Raw genomic sequence first — 25,243 nt, 5'->3', positions numbered from 1 at the left:
AGGGTAAACAAACGAGGGCTTTTAAAAACTGGGTTTGAATTTCGCTTCGCACAATGGAGTATTGAAGCACATTTGAATATTTATGAACGGTGTGCATCCATAGATGGACAGAACATGTGGCAGAACCACAACACTCATATTACTCATGTATTGACATTATCATAATTTTATTCCAAAAGCCTAGGTCACAACCGGACGTACAATTTTTTGGCCATGTGATTTTTGGCGTTTCCCAAATCGCTGCGTTTTTTTTGTTCGTGGAGAAAGACGCACGTTGGCCATAAGTTTGTCTTACAACCTGAAAAAAAAACGTAAGTGCCCATAGAGTTTGTTTGACATGACAAAGAACCTCTGCGGCCGGTCTGTGGCCAGTCTACAGCTCGAAAATCAGCACGTCACACGTGCGCCCTCCGTGCGTTTCACGCGCGCCCTCCGTGTGTTTCTTGCGTTTTTTGCACGTAGACCGGCCGTAGGAACACGTATGGCCGGTTGTGACCGAGGCTAAACTTGTGATAGATTCAGTTTTTTTTTTTAATTTATTCAAGGCTATTTTTTGTATTTGTGTAGAAATCCAGCACACTGACAGTCAGCCCTAATCGCAAATAGCCTCCTGTGCGCTATACACTCACTACTTAGGACATAACATGGGCATATTTTACAGACAAAAAAACTGTGAGAAAGTATTGTGTTTACTCAAAGAACTTTAACTCCATCAAATTGTAAGGGTCATACAGTATATCCAGAAAGAAGAAGTGAGAAGTGAGGCTGGGGCTGATTTCTTTCTTCCGTAGACTGTAGATTTGTGAAGTCTATAGGTTTGTACACACAGGAAGAGATTAGCCATGGAATGTCAATGAAATTTGGCGGCTTGTAGCAGTGACTGGTGAAATAACTGTTGGTGACATGAAGTGGACATGTACCGAGGTAAACTTGTTCAACGATTGAAGCGACTACCAATGAGAATGAAGGATACCACTGACTGTAAGTTGACACCAATGTTGAGTTAAGAGGGATATCAAGGCAACCGGAGCCTGGAACCTCACCTTACGACCAACTGTCATCTATAAAGCAATCAATGAGTGAATTGCTTTATATGTGGACGGTCCTCATCAGTGACAGTCATGTCAGATGATTAGACAGAATAACACACCCCCTAGGTTTGATCTGCATTTTAGATAGATATTTTTTCAGCATGCTTTGCTGACACATCGTAACAGCAGTGATGCTGAATATAGTCAGGTGCGTTATGAACGTGAACAAGGGCACTATGTCCGCATCAAAGTAAAAATTCCATAAAAGGACAGATGACAGAACCATGTGATATAAATGCACTTAATCCAAGTAGTTTCATTATTAAGGAAGTTATTGATATACATACAGTACTGTGCAAAAGTCTTCAGCACCCAATTTTTTTTTCATCTAAATGTTGTTACCAGTGGCGGCTGGTAGTCTTTCAAACAGGGGAGGCTGGTCGGTTACGACATTTCCAGATTTTAAAAGAAAAAACACATCAGTTTTGCCCATACTCTTGCCTCTGATCTGGCTGATTGTTGGCAGCGTCACAAATTGTGAAATAACAGGTTCTTTTGGCCCATTAGCCTACTGTCCAATATACATGTTGGGGGGGGGTATATTTTAACATTTTATGTTTTAAAATTGTGGCATGTTGTTTAAAAATTGATCATTATTGAAAGCAGCTCTTTGTCAGGAACCTCAGCAGTAGAGCTGGGTGCCACACATTTCATTCAATGACACTTTCCCTATATTTTACTTATTTTGACTGAGAAATGTTTTATTGACAATTTTGATAACCCTTCACTTTTAATCCAGGTCTGTAGTGTGAAATGTTCTCGGCTGTGTTTTTGTTTAAAAATGTTTTCCAAATTGTAGCGGTGTTTAATTCATATCCAGAAAAATATATATTCCAATATAATATACTCAGCATAAACATTTTAAATAGATTCTATATTTTTGGTCCATCCATGACATGTTACTAAAGTAGCCTATTTACTGTTGTTGATGTGGGTCACTTGCTGTTAGCCAATTCACTTTCTCGTACCAGGAGAGCTGAAAGGAACGAGTATTATTCCCTACCTTTTTCACCAAGTCAATTTGAGGTGTTGGTCTACCCTGCTCTTTAATTTTAATTTTTTCCTCGAAAGGAAGACTGGCAAATGGCTTCGCCAAAATTAAATCAGCAATGCTTGGCATCCGTGTGCAGCTTTCTTGCTAGCTGACTAGCCCCCTCAAGTTCAAGTTCAGTCACTCAAATAAACGAAATTTCTGGAACTAAGATAGCAAACTTGACAACACCAACCAGTCTCCTCGCGGAAAGCTTTGCCATATCCCTCCCATGTGAGGCTCGGAGTCCGTAGGCGGGCACTTTCGCAGTATTTGTCCAATAACCGTCTTGCATTTTGAGATTGAAAAGCGCATAGCTCCCAAATGCCGTTGAAGTCCTCTGAGGCTGGGAGTCCGTGAGACTCCGTGGGCGGGCGTTTTCGCAGTATTTGTCCAATAACCGTCTTGCATTTTGAGATTGAAAAGCGCAGAGCTCCCAAATGCCATTGAAGTGCACTGAGGCTGGGCTGCATCGCGCTGTCACGAGGGGGAAAAACTCACACACACATTAAAGTTATAAGGGCATTTTTAGAGGAGGCTGAGCCTCCCTCGTTGTCTTAGAGCAATCGCCTGTGGTTGTTACAGATTTCTATTTTATGACTTCTACATTATCGAGTCAGTGCAAAAACATTTTAGAGTTCCAAATATTCGTTTTCCAGCACAAAATTAACTGTTACAGAAAAAAAAATGTTTGTGTCTGAGCAGCATATTACATAAGAGAGCACTTTTCAGATTAAAAAAGAAAACATAATGAAGGCGACTGGGTTTTGGTGCAAAATGAAGAAGCGAGTGTGACAGTCAAAGTGTCCAGAAGAACTGTGGCTGGTTCTGGAAGATGCTCAGTAAAACCTACAGCTCATTTCCGCATAAAACTGCACTCATTGTACCTGAGACTACTATTTTTTTTAAAGCAAAGGGTTGTCTCACACCAGATATTGACTTTGAATCATTTATTATGGCTTACCATTTATAGTATTTTTTTTTATGTTGAAACATTTCATTTCATTATTTTTTAAGCTATTTTTGGTCTACAGCGTTTCTTTACATGTGCTTAAGACTTTTGCACAGTACTGTGTGTGTGTGTGTGTGTGTATATATATATGTGTATGTATATATATATATATATATATATATATATATATATATATATATATATATGGGGCGGCATGGTGGTGTAGTGGTTAGCGCCTCACAGCAAGAAGGTCCGGGTTCGAGCCCCGTGGCCGGCGAGGGCCTTTCTGTGCGGAGTTTGCATGTTCTCCCCGTGTCCGTGTGGGTGTGCTCCGGTTTCCCCCACAGTCCAAAGACATGCAGGTTAGGTTAACTGGTGACTCTAAATTGACCGTAGGTGTGAGTGTGAATGGTTGTCTGTGTCTATGTGTCAGCCCTGCGATGACCTGGCGACTTGTCCAGGGTGTACCCCGCCTTTCGCCCGTAGTCAGCTGGGATAGGCTCCAGCTTGCCTGCGACCCTGTAGAACAGGATAAAGCGGCTACAGATAATGAGATGAGATGATATATATATATATATATATATATATATATATATATATATATACACACACAGTACTGTGCAAAGTCTTAAGCACATGTAAAGAAATGCTGTAGACCAAAAATGGTTTAAAAAAATAATGAAATGTTTGTTGAAACAAACAACCCTTTGCTTTAAAAAAAATAGTAGTCTCAGGTACAGTGAGTGCAGTTTTATGCGGAAATGAGCCGTAGGTTTTACTGAGCATCTTCCAGAACCAGCCACAGTTCTTCTGGACACTTTGACTGTCACACTTGCTTCTTCATTTTGCACCAAAACCCAGTCGCCTTCATTATGTTTTCTTTTTTAATCTGAAAAGTGCTCTCTTTTATATATATATATATATATATATATATATATATATATATATATATATATATATATATACACACACTGTGTGTGTGTGTGTGTGTGTGTGTGTGTGTGTAAAATATCGTTTGTGCTCAATTTAGATTTTGCATCACTTGTTTTAGAGTCTCCCTGCCAGTCAGAGATTATTAACATCCACAAACAGCAAGCCAGGAAGAAACTACTGGGTAAGTGACACTCTCTCTCTCTCATATATCATTATTTCTGTTAAAAAGATACTTTGGGCTTATTTCTGTGCCTTGTACATTAGCAAATTTGTATAAATCTACATAAATCTGTGTAAATGTCTCTACAGGTTTTTGAGTTCACATTTGTGGTCTGTCCCTGGGGTGGGTGGAACACTGAAGCACAGGCAGGCGGGAAATGATGTTCAACACAGTCCTTTTTTATTGTTAGATTTGCTTCCCAGCTTATTGTTACATCTTGCACACACATTTTAATACTTTTATTTGGCTCTAGTCGCAGGGAAATTTCTTATTACAGATCCAAATACTGATGGAAGTAATTTCATAGGATAAGTAAGAACAGATCAATCACAAAATGTCATGTGCTATCCATTGCTATGCATAAACTAGGACAGATCAATCACAAAGTGTCCCATGCTATCAGAGGTGGAAAAACCCGGGTGCAGAAAGTAAAAACCCTGCCACATTTTTGCTCCAGCCAATTCAATGAACCAGCTGATCCTAATTACCACATCCCCTAAGCCAGGTTGATGAGCTAATTGGTGAAATCACCTGTGTTGAGAGCACAGGCAGAAGGAAAACTTAAGCAGGACTTTTACTTTGTCAATCCAGTTTTTCCACCTCTGCATGCTATACATTACACTGTATTGATAGTTAGGAGTAAACATGTAAAAGTAAGCATGGTTAAGGGTACACATGGCATCTCCTTCTCCAGATTGATATACTGCCTATTATGGCAGAGATTGAACAGTACTTGGCAAGTTTTTTTTTAATTGTCCTTATTCAGTCCACAGAGTTGCAACCCATGCAGGGCAAATCTATGTACATATCCCAGGCTGCCAAACACTAGAACAACAAATTTACACCTATAGCCCTGGTTTGTAACTGTATCCAAAAATGGCTGGTATTTTAAAAGCTTAGAATGGTAATGAGTGTCCATGTATAGGTCAAAACAACAACCTATTTCCACCAAAATAACATTCCTATTGTCAGCATCTATAATGGTGATGTCAGGGGTATTTGGAATGTTACTAAGGGGGGTGCCTTCATGATTAGTGCTAAACCAGTCCATTTTTCCTGCACAGTGGTTATGGACTTTTATTGAAAGTCCATGCACCTCTTTGATGTCTTTTGTTACCAGGTCCACCAACCTGTCATGCCGTAGCCTGGGCCCGCCCATCCTAAGCGTGACGCAACACGAGGGCCTGTTGCGAGCTTAGTCTGGCCAGGCAAGCTATCTACAGCTCTTCCAAGCTCCCGAAAAATCGGGAACCAATCAACTTTGAGCATCTCCAACGGCCCTGGGTAGAGGCGTGTTCAAGGCACTGACGTAGTAGAACTGCGACCGGAAGCCATAGATTGTTTACAGAATCTATGCCGGAAGCGCTTCATTCACGCTTCCGCATCTATTACGCATAGATGGTGTATTGAAAGCATTCAACGGGAAGTTCTCATTGAAAACGGAGCAAAGAGCAGCCCTGGAGGTATTTATTGAAAGGAAGGACATTTTCGCCTTGCTCCCGACTGGCTTCGGTAAGAGTTTAATCTACCAGTTAGCCCCGTCGCGTCGCATACGTCAGAGGAAAGAGTGATGTGATTGGTTTAAGCTTCGTCACAGCCTTTTCTGGCTTCGACCAGCAGCAAACTGAGGCATTTCAGGGAGGCGGGTCAACCACGGGCTCTGGGAAACGGTTGGGCTTAATATCTTGGCCAGACCAATAGCTCGTAGAGCTTTGTCGCGTTAGCCAGACTAGTCATGCCGTGCTATATAGAGACCTTTATAAAAGTTGCATCCATTTAAAATGTGTGCAGCTGTCTCATTGTGATGGGTAGTGGGATGGAGAATGCAATGTGGATGATGTCTAGATGGATACCCGATGGCCAGATTAGATTTAGTCGGTAGCATTTGAAGACGGGCTTTGATGGTAAAAATGAGGATATCCTCGCCGACTGAGGTGTTGGAGTATATAGTATGAGACAGGGAGTGATTTGCGTATGGTAAACACGCCAGTTTCCCTTGTGGCCTGAGGCCTGTCCAATGTTCTGCGCTCTGAGATCGCCAAATTTTGAGTATGGCTGCTCTCGCGCCTTCAATTGGTAACTCTTGTAGTGTGTCGTGGAGTTTGTAGGTGACGCGGGGGTAGGTGAGCGGGTCTGTTACAACATTTTGAAGCGCCACTAGTGCGCTATCTGGTCTCGCCCACTTCAAGTTTAATCCCATACAATTGCATAAATTGTTCAGATCAAGCCAATCAGATCTCACCCCGAATCCCACAGCTTTGATGTTTAGTTTGCCGTTGTTTTTAATTTGGAACCCCAAAAACTGTTCATCACCCTCCCTGGCGACTGGAACTTTGCGCCTGTTAAGATGTTGTATAAGAGATGCGCGAGCCATCTCTCTCACTGTCAGGTCGCTATTATGTAGCATGTTCAGGAGGTGGCTGGTTCTCATGGCCGTGTATACCCACTCAACGTTCCCAATACCCAGACCACCATCCTTTCGTGACTGAAAGATGATGTCTCTAGTTGAGTGCGTATTAAGGCCAAGCCACTTCCTTACCAGTTGCACCGTTTTATTGTTTAGATCTATAAGTGTCTTCTGTGGAATATGGACATTGGCGAATAAATGCTGAATTTTCGCCACACACACACAAGCACTGGTTGGGAGATGTCATCTCCTCCCCCCTCCCCTTTTCACCACTCTGTCATCATTGTTAAAGACACACACACACACACACACACACACACAACATCAATTGACAACAGGTTTGCTCACTTTGTCACTCACCTTCCCTGGCCCCACCCTCCATTTGCAAATCACTGCTTGGCCACGCCCCTGCTGCCACAACATTTTAAATGATACCTCTGATGAACGAATTTACATTAAAAAGATATGATTTGTGTATAAAAATGCAGTCATGAATATGTAACACATGCCCATCTTAAAATAAGTGTGATGGGTCTGAATTCGTCATTCACACTGGAAAAATAATACAGTAGTTTTCACAAAGCAATCCATCTTGAGTTTCAGTCAGTTTAACAAGTCTGCGCATTTGAGGTGTCAAGCTGCTCCTCTTTTTTTTTGTCACGCTCAGCGTCACAATAGCTGCAGGCATAGAATGAAAAATGAAGAAAAAAAACCCCACTAAATATGAATATTATTGTTAAATTTAACAGCTAAATGTGTTTATTGCTGTTTTTGTCATTTAACAGGATGTTCTGCACCGAGTGTGTGATCTGGCTGTGAGGAGTGTTAGTAGTGGCAGTGGTTGCGTTTCCTAATTTTTTTTTTTTGTCTTTATGTGCATGTGTAGGACAATATGTCCCCTCCTGCGACGAGGATGGCTTCTATAAGCCTCACCAGTGCCATGGGAGCAATGGACAGTGCTGGTGTGTGGATCGCTATGGAAACAAGGTCCCCGGGTCACGCAGGATGGGTCCGGCCGAATGTGGTGGGCATCTTAAAGCACTCATGCAATACTTTCATTTAATTCTGGACAGAATTATAAAAAGTTCTCATGGAAAAAAAAAAAAGTTGATGAATGATAAGTGATAGTTGTCTGGTTTTCTCTCCACCTTTGAAAAATATTCCAGTAGGTGGACTGACTACTCTAAATTGCCTCGAGGTGTGAATAAGTGTGTGGGTGCATGTTGAACTGTGAGTTGACCTGCATGCAATTAAAGTGTCACATGATCTTGGTATAAATCCATCTGTTCCTGCAAGTCGCCAGAGTTTGTCACAAAACATATCTAAAGAAACATCATGAAGCGCAAGGGGCTGTCAAAGACATATCAAAGATAAAGTTCTGGAAAAGTATGGGCTAGCCATGGGCTAAAGGTTAGAGAAGCAGCATTGGACCCAAAGGGTCGTTGGTTCAGTTCCCTGGATCAGCAGGAAAATCCATGGCTGAAGTGCCCTTGAGCAAGGCACCTAAGCCCGAATTGCTCCCCAGGCCCCCCGGGTGTGTGCTTGTTGTACATCGCTCTGCTAAATGCCTGTACTGTATCAACCAGGGTTTGAACATCCAACATACAGCCTTGAGGAGGCTGTCCACCAAAAGTAAGTGGCTAGATGAGAAAGGCATTAGTCAGAGAAGCATACAGTGGTGCTTGAAAGTTTGTGAACCCTTTAGAATTTTCTATATTTCTGCATAAATATGACCTAAAACATCATCAGATTTTCACACAAGTCCTGAAAGTAGATAAAGAGAACCCAGTTAAACAAATACGACAAAAATATTATACTTGGTCATTTATTTATTGAGGAAAATGATCCAATATTACACATCTGTGAGTGGCAAAAGTATGTGAACCTCTGCTTTCAGTATCTGGTGTGACCCCCTTGTGCAGCAATAACTGCAACTAAATGTTTCCGGTAACTGTTGATCAGTCCTGCACACCGGCTTGGAGGAATTTTAGCCCATTCCTCCATACAGAACAGCTTAAACTCTGGGATGTTGGTGGGTTTCCTCACATGAACTGCTCACTTCAGGTCCTTCCACAACATTTCGATTGGATTAAGGTCAGGACTTTGACTTGGCCATTCCAAAACATGAACTTTATTCTTCTTTAACCATTCTTTGGTAGAACGACTTGTGTGCTTAGGGTCGTTGTCTTGCTGCATGACCCACCTTCTCTTGAGATTCAGTTCATGGACAGATGTCCTGACATTTTCCTTTAGAATTTGCTGGTATAATTCAGAATTCATTGTTCCATCAATGACGGCAAGCTGTCCTGGCCCAGATGCAGCAAAACAGGCCCAAACCATGATACTACCACCACCATGTTTCACAGATGGGATAAGTTTCTTATGCTGGAATGCAGTGTTTTCCTTTCTCCAAACATAACACTTCTCATTTAAACCAAAAAGTTCTATTTTGGTCTCATCCGTCCACAAAACATTTTTCCAATAGCCTTCTGGCTTGTCCACATGATCTTTAGCAAACTGCAGACAAGCAGCAATGTTTTTTTTGGAGAGCAGTGGCTTTCTCCTTGCAACCCTGCCATGCACACCATTGTTGTTCAGTGTTCTCCTGATGGTGGACTCATGAACATGAACATTAGCCAATGTGAGAAAGGTCTTCAGTTGCTTAGAAGTTACCCTGGAGTCCTTTGTGACCTTGCCGACTATTACACGCCTTGCTCTTGGAGTGCTCTTTGTTGGTCGACCACTCCTGGGGAGGGTAACAATGGTCTTGAATTTCCTCTATTTGTACACAAATCTGTGTGACTGTGGATTGGTGGAGTCCAAACTCTTTAGAGATGGTTTTGTAACCTTTTCCAGCCTGATGAGCATCAACAGCACTTTTTCTGAGGTCCTCAGAAATCTCCTTTGTTCGTGCCATGATACACTTCCACAAACATGTGTTGTGAAGATCAGACTTTGATAGATCCATGTTCTTTAAATAAAATAGGGTGCCCACTCACACCTGATTGTCATCCCATTGATTGAAAACACCTGACTCTAATTTCACCTTCAAATTAACTGCTAATTCTAGAGGTTCACATACTTTTGCCACTCACAGATATGTAATATTGGACAATTTTCCTCAAGAAATAAGTGGCCAAATATAATATTTTTGTTTCATTTGTTTAACTGGGTTCTCTTTATCTACTTTTAGGAATTGTGTGAAAATCTGATGATGTTTTAGTTCATATTTATGCAGAAATATAGAAAATTCTAAAGGGTTCACAAACTTTCAAGCACCACTGTACAAGAGGCCTCAGGGAACTCTGAAGGCAGTAGAGAGGCCCACAACTTGGATGCTAGAATCTTCTCACAGGACAACCATAACCTGGACACTCTTCAGAGCTAGGTTTAATAGAAGATTGGTGAGAAGAAAGTCATGACTGAACCAAGTAAATCTCAATGCCAACAGCGTCAGTGGGGATGCCTCCATTGCAAACAAATGCCATTGTTATTCTAGCTAATTGTATGCCTGAAATTCCATTAAAATATCCCTTGACCATTGTTAGATATTGGGTGGTGAACTCTTCATGAACACCTGAACTGGAGTTAACTCCTTCAGGTATGAATTTCTGCCAGGGGCAACAGGGCGGAACTCCTTCCTACTGTGATACGCCACAGTGCTAAGGACCCCAGGGCTGCCAAAGAGCTGCTTGAGGATGGCCTTTCACTAGCCTAACTACAACTCTCACTTTAATGGAAAGGGGGATTTTTTACAACCATATTTGGATCAATCAAATTGAAGAAAATCTATTTCACACCTTTGACTTTACTGTGCCTTTGACCCTGTTTGTATCACTTTCAAAAATCTAATCAGTTCATCGGTTGGTTCCACTGATAATTCCACCTAAATCCTACCAACATCTATCCTTGAAATATCATACTAAGAACGAGTCAATCCAAAAATATAATTCATCCACCAGCTGGTTCCATGGCCAACAAACTTTCAGTCCCATTTGGAGTTTGTCAAGCATGTAAGAGAATTAGTACATGTAGGAAAAGGTTCTCTGTTCTGATGAGGCCAAGATCTGCACAGTGAAGCAAGGTGGTGGAAGCACCTTCTTTCATCAGCAGGATTCTGGGAAACTGGTCAGTGGTGAGTGCAAGAGCCAAATACAGGGCAATCATATAAGGCAAGACAGGTGGAGCATCCCCTTCCAACACAAAAATGGCCCTAAACACACTGCCATAGAGATATTGGAGTCTGCTTATGCAAAGCACTGTATGTTAACATTATGAATTTTTGCACATATTACATTTAGTGAATGAAAATTTTGTCACACATTCTGACATTAACAGATGCTTTTATTTCCATGGTTCACTTTGTTCACTTTGTAGAAGCTGATCTATTCATTCAAAATCTCTAAGGTGTCGATGTGTTCAACATAATGAGCATGAAAATCCTTGAAATGCTTTATTTAATTTTACTGTGTGTGTTTGTGTGTTTTGTTGCAGTATTGGAGGGTTCTGGAGACTTTGGAAGTGGGGACTTGTTGCTCTCAGACGACGAGGACGACGTTGTGCTGAATGATCAGGGGGACATGGGAGATGATGAATATGACGAAGATGATGATGACAGCTACTTGTCGTAATCGTTATACTTTTTTTTTCTCAAAGAGGAAGGGAAAACCAAAAGCACGTTTTTAGGCGTCACTTGTAGAAATGAAGTACTAATATTACTAATGGCTTTAAAAGGTATATTTCCCTCTCGCTGTGTAATATTTGTATTTAAAAAATTAATAGAACTGAGAGTACAATGCATTTTATTTCTGTTATTTGGATGTCACTGAGCATTTTTAAGAGTGAATCTGCTGTATCGCTTTGGACAGGAAGTAGGAGTGATCACACATAACATACATAGCCATGTGCAAAATTCTCCCTTTGAGTGAGACTCATTAGACTCACTTTCTTAAGCTAAATTTGAACACACACACACAGACATAGAGCTGATGACATTTCTAACAGAATTTATTCTAATTACATGTTTTTTGCTGTGTGTACTTGTTTTACTGTACCTCACAAATATCATTGCACTATTTAGGTTTTAAATTATGAATATAGAGTATATAAGATCAATAAGGATTATATAGGATTAGTGCATTTCTACCTAAAAAGCAAAGTTCTACTTTAACACGTTGATTATCACACATTATTCTTGAATAATGTTAGCCTAACTGCTCCCACTGCATCTATAACAAACACAGTGTAATTCCCACAGACAAAAACTTTAACAAAAACAAAAAACTGTTTATTCAGAGCTTCATTAATTATTTACTCAAAGATATTTGTAAAAAAAAAAAACACTTCTGCACATGCTGTTATAGGAAAATAAATCAACAATGAATTGGTGTGATGCACCACAATGTGAATTGGAGTTACTGTTACCACTCCAGAGTGTGTTATTTTCCTATAACTGCACATCCTGAAGTGTTTTATTCCTCTTACACTGCAGCGACTTGCCAACAATTGTAATCACTGTTTTATTAATGAACAACATATCATACTTTTAACCGTTAATAGTTTCAGGTAATTTTGTAGGATGTCCATGAAGCGAGCAAGTTTCTGTAATTACTGATATTATAGCAGCCGTAAATGGGCATTCCCTCACCAGCTTCTTTTTTTCTTTTTCTATTGACGCTCATAAGAGAAACAAAATGCAGCACTAAAACTGGAGACTCCTTTCAAAAAATTGCAATGTGCTACTTGTATTGCATTTTTTCTCTCTTTATCACAGTAAAATAATAATTAAGATGTAGAACTCAGCAGGAACTGATTCATCAGTGATGTCTCCATCCACCAACAAGATATTTGACATTTTCACATTTGACCTTCTAGAAAACAGCCTAATCATTGGCACAATGCACAAATCAAGTCGACTAGTTGAGAGAATTAGGATAGTCAACTAATTATTTAATAATGTATATTGACATTGGCTGATAAAAGATCTTGATTACCAGTGGCATTTGTTTGGAACGAACAAGCAACTGTTTTTGACATAATTGCATATTCTCAATTGAATTTGCAAATTTGTTTTGGCATCTATGAAACTGAAGTAAAGACCTGTCTGGATCTTGGCTCATAGCAACACCATCTTGACTCATTTGATTCATTGGAACTCCATTTTGACTCATTGGAACACAATTTTGACTCCCTGGAACTCCATCTTGACTCATTTGATTCATTGGAACACCATCTTGACTCATTTAATTCCATGGAACACTATTTTGACTCATTGGTACACCATCTTGACTCATTGGAACTCCATCTTGACTCATTGGAACTACATCTTGATTTCTTGACCCCCTTTGGGATTTGGTATTGACTCAATCTCAGCTAGTCTTGAACTTGACTACACTCCTGCTGAAGGACAGGTACACTGATACTGAGTCTGGAAACATGACTCTTTTACAGACTCTATGGAAACGTGTATGGCAGACTTCTATTACAGTATAAGGCCCTGTCCACACGGCAACAGATTCAGGTGAATCCGATAAAATTTTTTATCGTTTCGGCCTGGCGTCCACACGGCACCGGCGTTTTGGGTGCCCCAAAATGATATTTTTTGAGAACAGTTTCCAGAGTGGAAAAATCTGGCAACGGTGCCGTTGCGAAGTCGTCTGGATGAGTAGAACGGATTTGTTTACGATGACGTCACAACCACATGACTAGAACAAGTCATCACGCCGGGTAGAAGAAGGGGTTTGTGCGCATGCGTCCTACTTCTTCTATTGTTCTGGTGTCTCCGATGGGACCGTCTTACAGCACACGTAGAGGTGTGGCATGTGTATTGCATCGTTTTCAGCAAGCATTGCGTTGCCATATGTACCTGATATTTTACTGATCCGTTGCCCATGTGGATGCGATATTTTTTTTTACCCGCTAAAAAAAATCTCGTTGCCGTTGTCGTGTGGATGTAGCCTAAGTGAGTTTCCAGTTAACAAGTTGAGGGGGTTGTGTTCTTTCTAAAGTACAGATAAAGGTGGAGAAAATTAAAGACATCTGTGCGAAAAACACATGCTACATATGTGGTGAATAAAAATTGGGTTTAAAAAAACAAAAACATTGGAGTACTCCTCTAATAGAGCATTATGTTACACACACGTCTGTGTTTGTGTTCTGGCTTTTGGGGGTGACGCCAAACCTGAGCTCAGACTCATTGGAGTGTTTTTGTCTCTCTCTCTCTCTCTCTCTCTCTCTCTCTCTCTCTCTCTCTCACTCATACACACACACTCACACACACACATTTTTGTTGTTAATGGTCATCTTTTAGCTGTCCTGAGATGTATGGTGCCTTTGAGTAGAAGAGAAAGAGACTTCTAGGGAATTTTAGCCTACAATGTTTTTTTCCCCCTTCCACTTCTCTGTATTTCTCCATATGTATTTCTGTAGATAGTTTATAGTTTGCAACTGACAAAATGTTCAAAAGTTCCAGATGTTCAGTACGAGTATATCCGTAGTGTTGCTTCATGGTCTTGATTTGATTCTGAGTTTTATTTAGTAGTGTTTCAGAATTGACAGCAACGTCAGAGCAAAATAGAGAAACTAGAAAGAGAAACTCCCCCTTTATTCCCCTATGCACATCTGTCCAGCTGTTGATATACAAGTTTCAAATGCATTTTTTTACAGTGTATGTAATATTTGCTGAAATAAACTTCTATCAACCTGAATCATGTTCTCTTTTACAGGAAGGCAAAAAGGTAATGAAAGAAAACATTTTGTATTTATCCAGCTTTTTCCTCATACTGAGGAAACATGAGGACACACACACACACTTTTAGGATGTGTGTATGTGTACACAATAGCCACTGGCTCTCTCTGCACTGTTTCCAGGTCAGTGATTTCCTTTTTTCTTTTGGAGTAATTTAATTGCACTGAGAGATGAAAGTGCCCAAAAGAGGCATAATCCTTCTCTCTCTCACTCTCTCACACACACACACACACACACACACACACACACACACACACACACACACACACACACACAGAGATAAGCCACTGGGCTGTAATGATGAAACAACAGAGTCCTCAAACGTCCCTGCTTATGTGAGTGCTGATCTTTCAGGAGCCTGATGAGGAACTGCATCAAATATTTACACTGTGTTTATACATAATGCAATACTAACCACACACACACGTTTTCTCACTGGACAGGATATGAACATCGAAACACTTCTCTGCATGTGTGTGCATGTGTATATTCATAAGTGTGATAAGACAGGAAGACCAGGAGCTGAATAGAGAAAGCATCCGGACATGTACCCTTATTAAAACAACCCGACACACGTTCATCCTGTCTGTTACAAAGCAAAAAGGATAATCAAATTCACACACTCACTTTGGCATGGTGGCTAACTCCATCCATCCATTGATTATCCGTAACTGCTTATCCTGTACAGGGTCGTGGGCAAGCTGGAGCCTATCCCAGCTGACTATGGGCAAGAGGTGGGGTACACCCTGGACAAGTTGCCAGATCATCGCATTGCTGACACATGGAGACAAACAACCATTTACACTCACATTCACACCTACAGTCAATTTAGAGCCACCAATTAGCCTAACATGCATATCTTTTGGACTGTGGGGGAAACAGGAGCACCCGGAGGAAGCCCACGCAGACACGGGGAGAACATACAAACTCCACATAGAAAGGCCTCCATTGGCTGCTCGGCTCGAATGGTGGCTAACTCAAGCATATAATTAATTTAAACAAATAATTAGAGAGCAAAAGCTAGCATCCTGGTATAACAATCACACATGCACCTTAAAACAGACCCCTCGGAAATTAGAACATAAATGTCGTCAAACAAAATTGGTAGTATTACAATTAGCATGGAAAGAGAACCTCTTGAAGTATAGAAAATCTCTTAGTGCTGATAGATCAATGTATCTCTCCACCCTAATAGAGGATAACAAAAATAATCCTAGATACGTATTTAATACTGTAGATAAATTAACTAGGACTAAGACCACCATAGAAACATGCACAGTATTAATATGTAGTAGCAACGACATCATGAATTTTTTTTCAATGGCAAAATTGAAAATATCAGGCAAAAAATTAAACTATTAATTTAAAGCCAGACAATTTGATAAGTAACCCTTTAGATAACAGTATATCAGATCAGCAATTAGAATGTTGTACTTCCCTGAAAGCAATATGGCCTTTTGATTTCATAAAATCGGTGAAATTTAGTTATCTCTGAAATTTGGTCATTGTGATGTATGTTTATTTCTGCAATATCTAAAAAAATTATCAGGCCATTCTGTGGCTGGGAAGTTATTTAATTTGAGGGGATTCCCGAGCAAGTAATGTGCATGAAATTGCTCGCTTCACGCAGTCAAGCAGACAGAGGAAGTCTGGTGTGCGCATGCGCAGGTTTACCTTCTTTTTCTTCTTTTGGGTTTTACGGCAGCTGGCATCCAGTGTTGCCTTACTGCCATCTACAGGTTTACCTTTGACTGTGCACTGACAGTTAGAGAATAGAATGCCTTTATTGTCACTATACACATGTACAATGAGATTAAAGCATCTCCAATAACAGTGCAAAACAGCGTGTAGAGTGAGAGAGAGAGAGAGAGAGCTGATCACACCGAGGTACTCACTGACTGTCGATCTTTATTAATTTGGTCCTACGTTTCCTTTCCTTTGCAACATAATATCTTCTCGCTTTCCATTACTGTAGTTGATCTTTCACATTTCATTTGCGACCTCCATTTTCCTCTCCTGTTTTGATTTTATATCCCACAATGCCTTGTGTGAACAGGGAAAGCCTACCACATGATGCATGACGTAGTATCTTGAATTGGGTCATGGTGAAGCAAGAAAAAATAGAGGAGAATTTAGAGCCACATGGCCCTAAATTCATTAATTGTTATTAAAAATTAATTGTTATTAAAAAAAACTAATAAAATTGAAAGTCTGTGATTTAAATTAAGTAGTTTTCAGTTACCTCATCAAAATCATCAACTTATGTACTGGATCCCTTATCTACATGACTCTTCAAACAGATAATCCCAGAAGCAATTGAACCTCCTCTAAAAATATCAATTCTTCCCTTAGCACTGACTATATCCATTTTATCTAGAGACCTGTCGACCCGTCTTTTCGACGGCCAATACTAGAAGTCGACGGGTAATTTTCTGCAATAATGGGCTTCAAAATTCCTATTAGAGAAAATTATGATGAAACAAAAACGAGCAATGTTAGTTGCACCGGCAGATCAAAATAAACTCCAGTGGATGGGTGGGGACCCCAAACAACACAAATCTGCATCCGATGTTTGTGTTTCTCTGGTACAGTGCTCTTCCTTATTTCTGAAGCAGGACGTAATTTGCTGCTCAGAATCAATAGTGCACTCCCATTGGCCAGCACATGTCATGGTAACCAACCATACAGTCAGGTTCTACTGTAGCAACAGAATAAAGGTTGGCCTCTGCAACCAACTTAGCATCTGTATATTTGACCGCCTTGTTCGTCTAAGCTATGCCAAGATAGCCATTGAGGACTTCCCATTTGAGGAAGCCACAGAAATTTCATGCAACCTCATCTGAGGCGTGTGTGAAATCTCTAATCAGAGATGTCCAGACGCGCCAGTGACCAGTCGTTTTCTCTGGCTACGTAGACGGTCTGCACTGGCTACTTGAGGCTAGAAAAAAGAAAAAAAAACCTTGCCTTTCAATGTTCAAGTGATTTATATAGTCTCCACTGGCCATAATTTGCTACAAATCCAATCATTTCACCACAAAATTGTCTTCAATTCGGGTCATGACCAGAAGCAACACCATATTTGTTGATCGATTCTCACACTTTGATTGGTTGAGCTGGACTGCGTGACCACGCCATAGCGTATGTAGTTATGTTGCAGAGCCAGGCAGCGTACTACAGAGGGTAACTGAGAAAGCCAAGCACACTTACAACTGGAGGGAAATTTCGTGCATATTTTGCAAGTATTTTACAGGGAAATGGTTAGTAAGTTATTAGCTGAGAGTGCACCAGAAGCCAAGTAAATTTCAACATTTTCTGGGGGGGAGCATGCCTCCAGACCCCCCTAGCAGACGGTGTCCCTGTTTTCTGGGAACAGTCCCCATTTTTGGTGGCCTGTCCCCGGCTAGAGCTGTCCCTGGAAATGTCCCTGTTTTTAACTATGACCAAGAGACCTGAGAAGAAAAACAAAAAACAGACCGAAACATCTACCAGATTTTAGCAGATGCCTCACGTATTGTTTTGTGTATCACTTTAAGACAGGCTCAGACCAATAGCAGAGATGTTCTAGAACAGCATTTCTCCATGACTGGGCCGCAATTTTTTTCAAGTTGAAGCTAATTTTTAGTCATAGTAGGGTACAATTGCTGGATTGCATCCGGCGTCACATCCGCCTCGTTAACCTACAGTCACACTACAGCTCGCGATGCTTTGTGATGGATTATCGATGAAAATGAGGCATTTTGGCAGCGATGTATGGCGATATACAGGTAAGCTAAAAGTTGTGGTCACACAGCACATGAACACTCCACTGTCACGCCTTCGTGCACTTGAGTCTGGCGCAGCTCATGCGGCCGTGCTTCCTCACGGAGCACATTGTGTGTGCTTGGAACCCAGTCGTTATGGAAAACACCTGATACTGATTTGAGTGCAACCAGCATGTGCAGATACAGACACTGTTTACACAGAGGCTTTGCAAAGTATCATCATGATCACATTTGTTTCAAGCCATGTTTATAATGCTATTTAAATACTCACTCTGCTTTATGATTCAGCTTTGTTTTGCCTTCATTTTTGTAAATATCATGCCTGCTAATAGACACTCTTCCTGCACTTAGATCCGTCTACCACCGTCTATATTGTAGTGTCCTGATCCCCAGATCTTTAATCCAGCCACATATAAAAAGCTGTATGCCTCCATGCTCTTCCAGGTTTTTATCTGTTTGTCCATGTAGAACAATGTCTGCAGCACGGGTAGTTTGAGATGTCGGGGAACTCAGTGGATAGATAATTTTCCAACTCGTAGGAAAAACCCTTCTTTGTTAACATGTGTAACAGTTCCCTGATTCTCTGTGCTCTCCCTCCTTTTATGCTCCACCATCCCTGCAACAAACACACACACACACACACACACACACACACACACATATTAATTGACACTAGGTGTAATGACTTGGCCACTCACCTTCCCCGGCTCCGCCCTCCATTCACAAACTGACACTCGGCCATGCCCCTGCTGCCACATATCCCCACCACCTGACTCAGGCCGGGGAGCCATCCGGCCTGCAGCAGACTCCTCCCCCCGATGGGATAGGAAGTCCGCCACCACCATCTGCACCCCCAGCCTGTGGATCACCTCGAACTTAAATGGCTGGAGGGCAAGATACCAACGGGTGATCCACACATTGGCATCCTTCATGCGGTGGAGCCACTGGAGAGGTGCATGATCCGAACAGAGGGTGAAAGGGCGCCCCAGCAGGGCGAGGACCGCCCACTTGATGGCCAGGCACTCCTTTTCAATGGTGCTGTACTTGCTTTCATGCATCGAGAGCTTGTGGCTGATGTACAGCACGGGACGCTCCTTGCCCTCCACCTTCTGGGACAAAACGGCTCCCAGCCCTCTGTCTGATGTGTCTGTCTGTAAAATAAAGGAAAGAGAGGAGTCAGGGGAGTGTAAAAGTGGCCCCCACACAGTGCAGCTTTTACCCTAGTGAAAGCCTGTTGGCACTGCTCCGTCCATTAGACCGGATCTGGTGCTCCCTTTTTAGTGAGATCAGTCAGCGGGCTGGTGACCACCGAATATTTAGGTATGAACCTACAATAGTAGCCAGCCAGCCCCAGGAACTTTGGTCTTGGGCCTTGGGCAGACCGCAATTGCTGCAGTCTTGTTAATTTGGGGATGCACCTGGCCATGACCCAAGTGGAAACCCAGATACTGTACTTCCACCCAGCCAATTGCACACTTTTTTGGGTTAGCTATAAGACCTGCATGCCTCAGCGACTCTAGGACGACCCTAAGGTGTTCCAGGTGCCGAGGCCAATCATTGCTATAAATGATTGTCATCGAGGTATTCGGCTGCGTAGGCAGCGTGAGGGCGGAGGATCTTGTCCATGAGCTGCTAGAACGTAGCAGGTTCCCCAAATAACCCAAAAGGAAGCGTGACAAATTGGTGTAATCCAAACAGTGTGGAAAAGACCGTTTTCTCTCAGGATAGAGGAGTCAAGGGGATCTGCCAATATCCCTTCGTTAGATCTGTGTCAAATAAAAGCGAGCAGCGCCTAACTGATCCAGCAACTCATCAGTGCGAGGCATTGGGTATGCATCAAATTTAGACACCACGTTGACTTTTCTATAGTCCACACAGAACCGGGCTGACCCGTTGGTCTTGGGAACCAGGACCACTGGGCTGCTCCAGTCACTGTGGGACTCCTTAATTATGCCCATTTTGAGCATGGCCTTGAGTTCATCCCAAAGCACCTTTTTTTTGCGTTCGGGCTACGCACCACCACCCCGGGGGCATCTCAGTGTGGTGTTCTATGAGGTGGGTGCAGACGGGAAGGGGTGAGAACACATCAGAAAATTCCTTCTGCAACTTGCCCACACTGTGAGTTGTGCCGGTAAGAGGTGGTCTCCACAAGGGACCGGAGTGGTTTGAGATATTACTTTTTCTACCTTTGGCCCCAGCTCTGCCTTCTTTGGAACTACCGACACCAATGCCACGGGGACCCCCTCATTCCAACGTTTTAACAGGTTGAGGTGGTAAATTTGCAGTGCCCCACCCCTATCCATTCGCCTCACCTTATAGTCGACATCCCCGACTCACTGTGTGACCTCAAAGAGCCCTTGCCACTTGGCGATTAATTTGGAGCTCGATGTGGGCAATAATATGAGCACTTTTTCTCCCGGTGTGAACTCTCTATGGTGCATGCCTCTGTCATACAGCCGGATTTGACATTCTTGTGCCTGCCATAAATTTTCCTGGGTTAAGTGTGTGAGGGTGTGTAGTTTTACATGCAGATTGAGAATGTATTGAATTTCATTTTTGCTAGGCGAAGGTCCCTCCTCCCAATTTTCTCGTAGCACATCCAAAATGCCACACAGCTTACGCCCATATAATAACTCAAACGGTGAGAAACCTGTGGTGGCTTGCGGGACCTCTTGTACTGCAAATAACAGGGGCTTGAGCCATTTATCCGAATTACGTGCATCCTCACTTACAAATTTCCGAATTAAGTTTTTGAGTGTTTGATTAAACTGTTCCACTAAGCCATCCATTTGTGGGTGACAGACACTGGTGCGGAAATACTTAATTCTCAATAACCCACCCAGTTCATGCAGTGTGTGTGACATAAATGTAGTGCCTTGGACTGTCAGGATTTCTTTCAGAATCCCGATCCAGGAGATAATACGGAAGAGCGCTTCTGCAATACTGCGAGCAGAGATATTGCGGAGAGGCACTGCTTCCGGATATCACATTGCATAGTCCACCAGAACTAAAATAAAGTGATATCCCTGTGCTGACAGATCTAATGGCCCAACGAGATCCATACCAATTCTCTCAAAAGGGATCTTGATTAGAGGGAGAGGGTACAAAGGTGCTTTGGGGGTGGCCGTGGGATTTACTAATTGGCATTCACAGCATGCTGCACACCACTAACGGACATCCCCACAAACCCCTGGCCAATAGAATTGGGCCATTATTCGGGCTAGTGTTTTATCCTCCCCCAAGTGTCTGGCCATGGGATTAAAGTGAGCCGCATGGAATACGAGTTCCCTACAGCTCTTTGGGATCAACAACTGAGTTATCTGTTCACCGGTTTGAGTGTCCTGCATCACTTGGTACAATCTATCCTTAATAATAGCGAAATATGGGAAGGCTGGAGTCACCCTTGGCTGGAGAGTTTGACCATCGATTACTCTCACTTGGTCAAACGCATGACACAGAGTCTCATCTCACGACTGCTCTAACGGGAAATCCTCAAGGGAATCCCTAAGAGAGGGAGGAGGGGCGAGCTGCTCCTCACTCTTTGTATTGCCCTGACGTGGTGCTGACGTAGATGGCTCTGTGACAGCTTCCCCAGTCAATGCCACACCGGGATCTTCCTGTGACATATTAATGTAGGACCCACCTCTCACTATATGTTCCATCAGTTCTTTCAACCCTGGCCAATCAGCCCCCAAAATCAGCAAGTGGGGGCGACGAGGATTAACTGCCGCCTGAGTTTTATGCTTTTGGCCCCGGAATAGAATACAGATGGACACTACAGGATAATTGTGAACATCCCTGTGCACACACAACACCTTCACTGCTTGTGCTGTCCCCAGTGCCTCACCTTGCACCAGGCTTTGGTGAATTGAGGTCTGACTGCAACCGGAATCCACCAACATGTGATATGTATCCCCTTGAACACTTACCGGTCTGCGATACATTCCAGCCCGATTAGGGGCAGTCTTTGGTACGTCAGGGATCCAGATCACAGCTCCCACCTCCATTGCGAGGCCCTGACTCTGGAGATGCTCCGGCCCCCCAGCCGTGCCAGCACATCAGCCCAGGCTTTCCCTCTGCACCGGCGTTATGCACGTCACTCACCTGAGGGGGAGAAGACACAGACACGGAAGAGGGAGATGGGAGGACACCACAGGTCTGACAGGCCGGCTGGGGAGGAGCCCTCCCTACTTACCCACACTGCACTGGCTCCCAAATCAAATTTAGCATTGATGATAAAATACTACTATTGACCTATCAAGCACTGAATGTTCTTGTGCCACAGTACCTAGGACCCATTACACCTACTTGGAGCAAGAGGTGCAGGCTATTTGTTGATACCTCAAATGGTGAAGGATACAGCAGGGGTCAGAGTTCTCTCTTATAGAGCCCCACACCTATGGAACAGTCTTCCAAGTAGTGTTCAGGATTCAGACACAATCTCACTGTTTAAGACTGAAAACATATTTGTTTAGTCAAGCCTTTTGTTAATAGCTTTTTATTGGGTAAAGGAGTAGATCTGGAGGGTCCTCAGGCATAGAGTGTTTTGATAATCTGGGATGTATGGATGCTGTTGCCCCCCACTCTCACGTGTTCACACAGGTTTGTTGACAGTGAAGTGGCTGGCTGTTTTATGTCCCAGGGCTCCCTCATGTCTGTGTTACCTTCTGGCTCTTCCTTTTAGTTATGTTGTCATAGTTAGTTTTACCAGAGTCCCTGCTTGCACTCAGCACACAATGTACAATGTTCCTAACTATTAAGTGACAACAGGCATACCTGATCTGTGTTTTTTCTCTCTTTTGAGTTACATGTCAATCCTGAGACACTCTCCTGTTCTTCAGACGTGCCTGATACATCCTAATGCTCTACTTCTGGCTGAGGTTCTCATCACTTCACTTTTGTGGAGGATGGCTCCATGTGGACAGCCTAAAGATACACTTAGAAGATGGCTCTGGACACTTACATTTTTTCTACAGTGGCTGAGGACTACAATCACCATGACAACTTTAGGAGGGCAGTTGACATGAACAGTTTTGCACTCTATTCTCCATCAATGGACAGTTGATAACTTCACCAAAATAGACTTCATGTTAAAACTACAGTATAATGAATTTCCTGGTTAAACAATTGCATTTTTTGACTATATATATATATATATAACACACTTAGAGAAGCAAGTTATTTATAATCATGTTATCTGTTATCACCCAAATGATGATGGGCTCTCTTTTAAGTCAAGGTTTCTTCCTCATGTCATCTCAGGTTTGCTCATTAGGGATACATTTATTCATTCATATGTTTAAAATCTTTTTCTGTAAAGCTATTTTGCGACAATGTCTATTGTTAAAAGCACTATACAAAGAAATTGACTTGACTTATACAGATACTAAACTCAAATATTTCTTTTTGTAACACAAAATATGATATGGCTGTTAATGCTAGACCAGGTTACTGTCCAGTTCCGGTGATATTGTGCCCATTGCAGCCTCACAGTCAGTGTTCTTTGCTGACAGGAGTGTAACTTGCTGCTGTTGTAGCCCAAAGTATCATCCATTCTGAGATGCTTTTCTGTTAACCATGGTTGCAAAGAATGTTTATTATTTAGTTAATTTTTTGTTTGTTTGTTTGTTTCCACACCATTCTATGCAAAGTCTAGAAACTGTTGTGTGGAAAATCCAAGAAGATTTCTGAAATCAGTAAATCAGCCCATCTGGCACTAACAACTGTGTCACTGAGACACCGCAATGTTTTTACATTTCACAATCGAGCCATTTAATTTTTTTACGTGGCAGATAGTTTGAGCCATAATAACATATAGTTAAGGCAGAATCCTATCACCAAGCCATCAAAGATTAACCACTCGACAGTCACTCAAATTGTTTTTAATTAATTAATTAATTAATTAATTAATTAGCTGCAGTTCTGGGATTTTGAACTCACAACTGTACCACAGCCAATTGATCTACAAAAGCTTTTTAAAGTAAATGTATTCCTCTACCACATCTTTATGTCCTAAACAGCAATAGCATCTGACATGGAAAATGCCTTCAGAAGAGTTATGTGAGTTACTCAAGGGTGTAATAGTGGCATCCGTTAGCTAACACCAAACCCCTTGACCAATCTGATTGTGGATGTGCCCTGATTTGTGGTTGGAGGATGTAGTTTCTATGTTTATCATAGACTCAGGAAGTGCTAGTGTGAATGCTCCACTTCTGCTTGGAGTTTCTGCACTTGTGTTGCTGTGGTCTTACTTCGATGGATAATCTTCAGAGTGGTAACAGTAATTTTGTTGTTCCTATATCAGCGCACCCTCAAGTGTTTTACTTCCTTACTTTATTTTTACCTTGATTCCTGATTAAGATACATGCAATGATAAGCTGTTATCTTATAAAATACTATAGTATTCAGGCACCGCAAATTACAGACATTAGTCCTTTGTGGCAAAGCTGTTATTCACGATTATGTAATTCTACTCATTTAAGCACTGTGGTCAAATTTTGGCTCATTCCTCTTGGCAAATTGTCCCCTAAAGGTCCCAGTAATGGACTCAGAATTTCAAAGCCCTCCATAAATCGAGCATAGCATAGTTCTGGCAGGCCACAAAGTCAAGCTCAGCCTTCAATCCCAGCTACATTAGCTGACTGCAGCTGATCTCAAGCCAGCCCACATCAGCTGTCAGCTCAGCTGATTCCCTTCTACGCATTCTATTGGTAAATCTCTCATCGAGCACCTTATATAAGTTGCTTTAACCTGCCTACCTTTGCTGCTTCCTCTGCAAGCCATTTTGCAAGCGAGCACCATTTCCATTCACTGGAACTCTCGTTTTCAAATAGAAATCCTCTGCTCCCAGGATTAACGAGTGGCCTGCACTGAAGCGCCTGGAAATCATGTTAATAATTAGCTTCGCAGCTCCAGTCGGCGCTTCCCTCGAGGAACTGTTTGCATTGCCGCGGGGGCATCCGCATTGAGCCCCCAGCTGCAGATATTTTCAGCTCTTCTGCTCCTAGGGAAGCTGTCAAAAATGAAAACACTGCCCACACCTACGCGCAGTCCCAGCTCCGGTTGCTCCACTGCCCGAGAGCCTAAGCCCCAGCAGCCACAC

General features: G+C 42.2%; 1 protein-coding gene across 1 annotated transcript in view; it reads left to right on the top strand.

Annotated features, from left to right (window-relative positions):
* The window catches only part of spock3 (SPARC (osteonectin), cwcv and kazal like domains proteoglycan 3), a 114,557-nt gene extending 100,218 nt beyond the window's left edge, over positions 1 to 14,339 (top strand). The window contains exons 8-11 of the mRNA XM_060916593.1: positions 1 to 3; positions 4,125 to 4,187; positions 7,520 to 7,657; positions 11,128 to 14,339. The exon at positions 1 to 3 is cut by the window's left edge and continues 216 nt beyond it. Of these exons, the coding sequence (XP_060772576.1) occupies positions 1 to 3; positions 4,125 to 4,187; positions 7,520 to 7,657; positions 11,128 to 11,264 (341 nt within the window). The 3' untranslated portion in view covers positions 11,265 to 14,339. The remainder of the gene's footprint in view (positions 4 to 4,124; positions 4,188 to 7,519; positions 7,658 to 11,127) is intronic.
* Positions 14,340 to 25,243: the final 10,904 nt, after the last annotated feature.

The sequence above is a fragment of the Neoarius graeffei genome, chromosome 3, assembly GCF_027579695.1.
Source record: "Neoarius graeffei isolate fNeoGra1 chromosome 3, fNeoGra1.pri, whole genome shotgun sequence".
Classification (NCBI taxonomy): Eukaryota; Metazoa; Chordata; class Actinopteri; order Siluriformes; family Ariidae; genus Neoarius; species Neoarius graeffei.
This window is presented reverse-complemented; position numbering and strand designations above follow the sequence as displayed.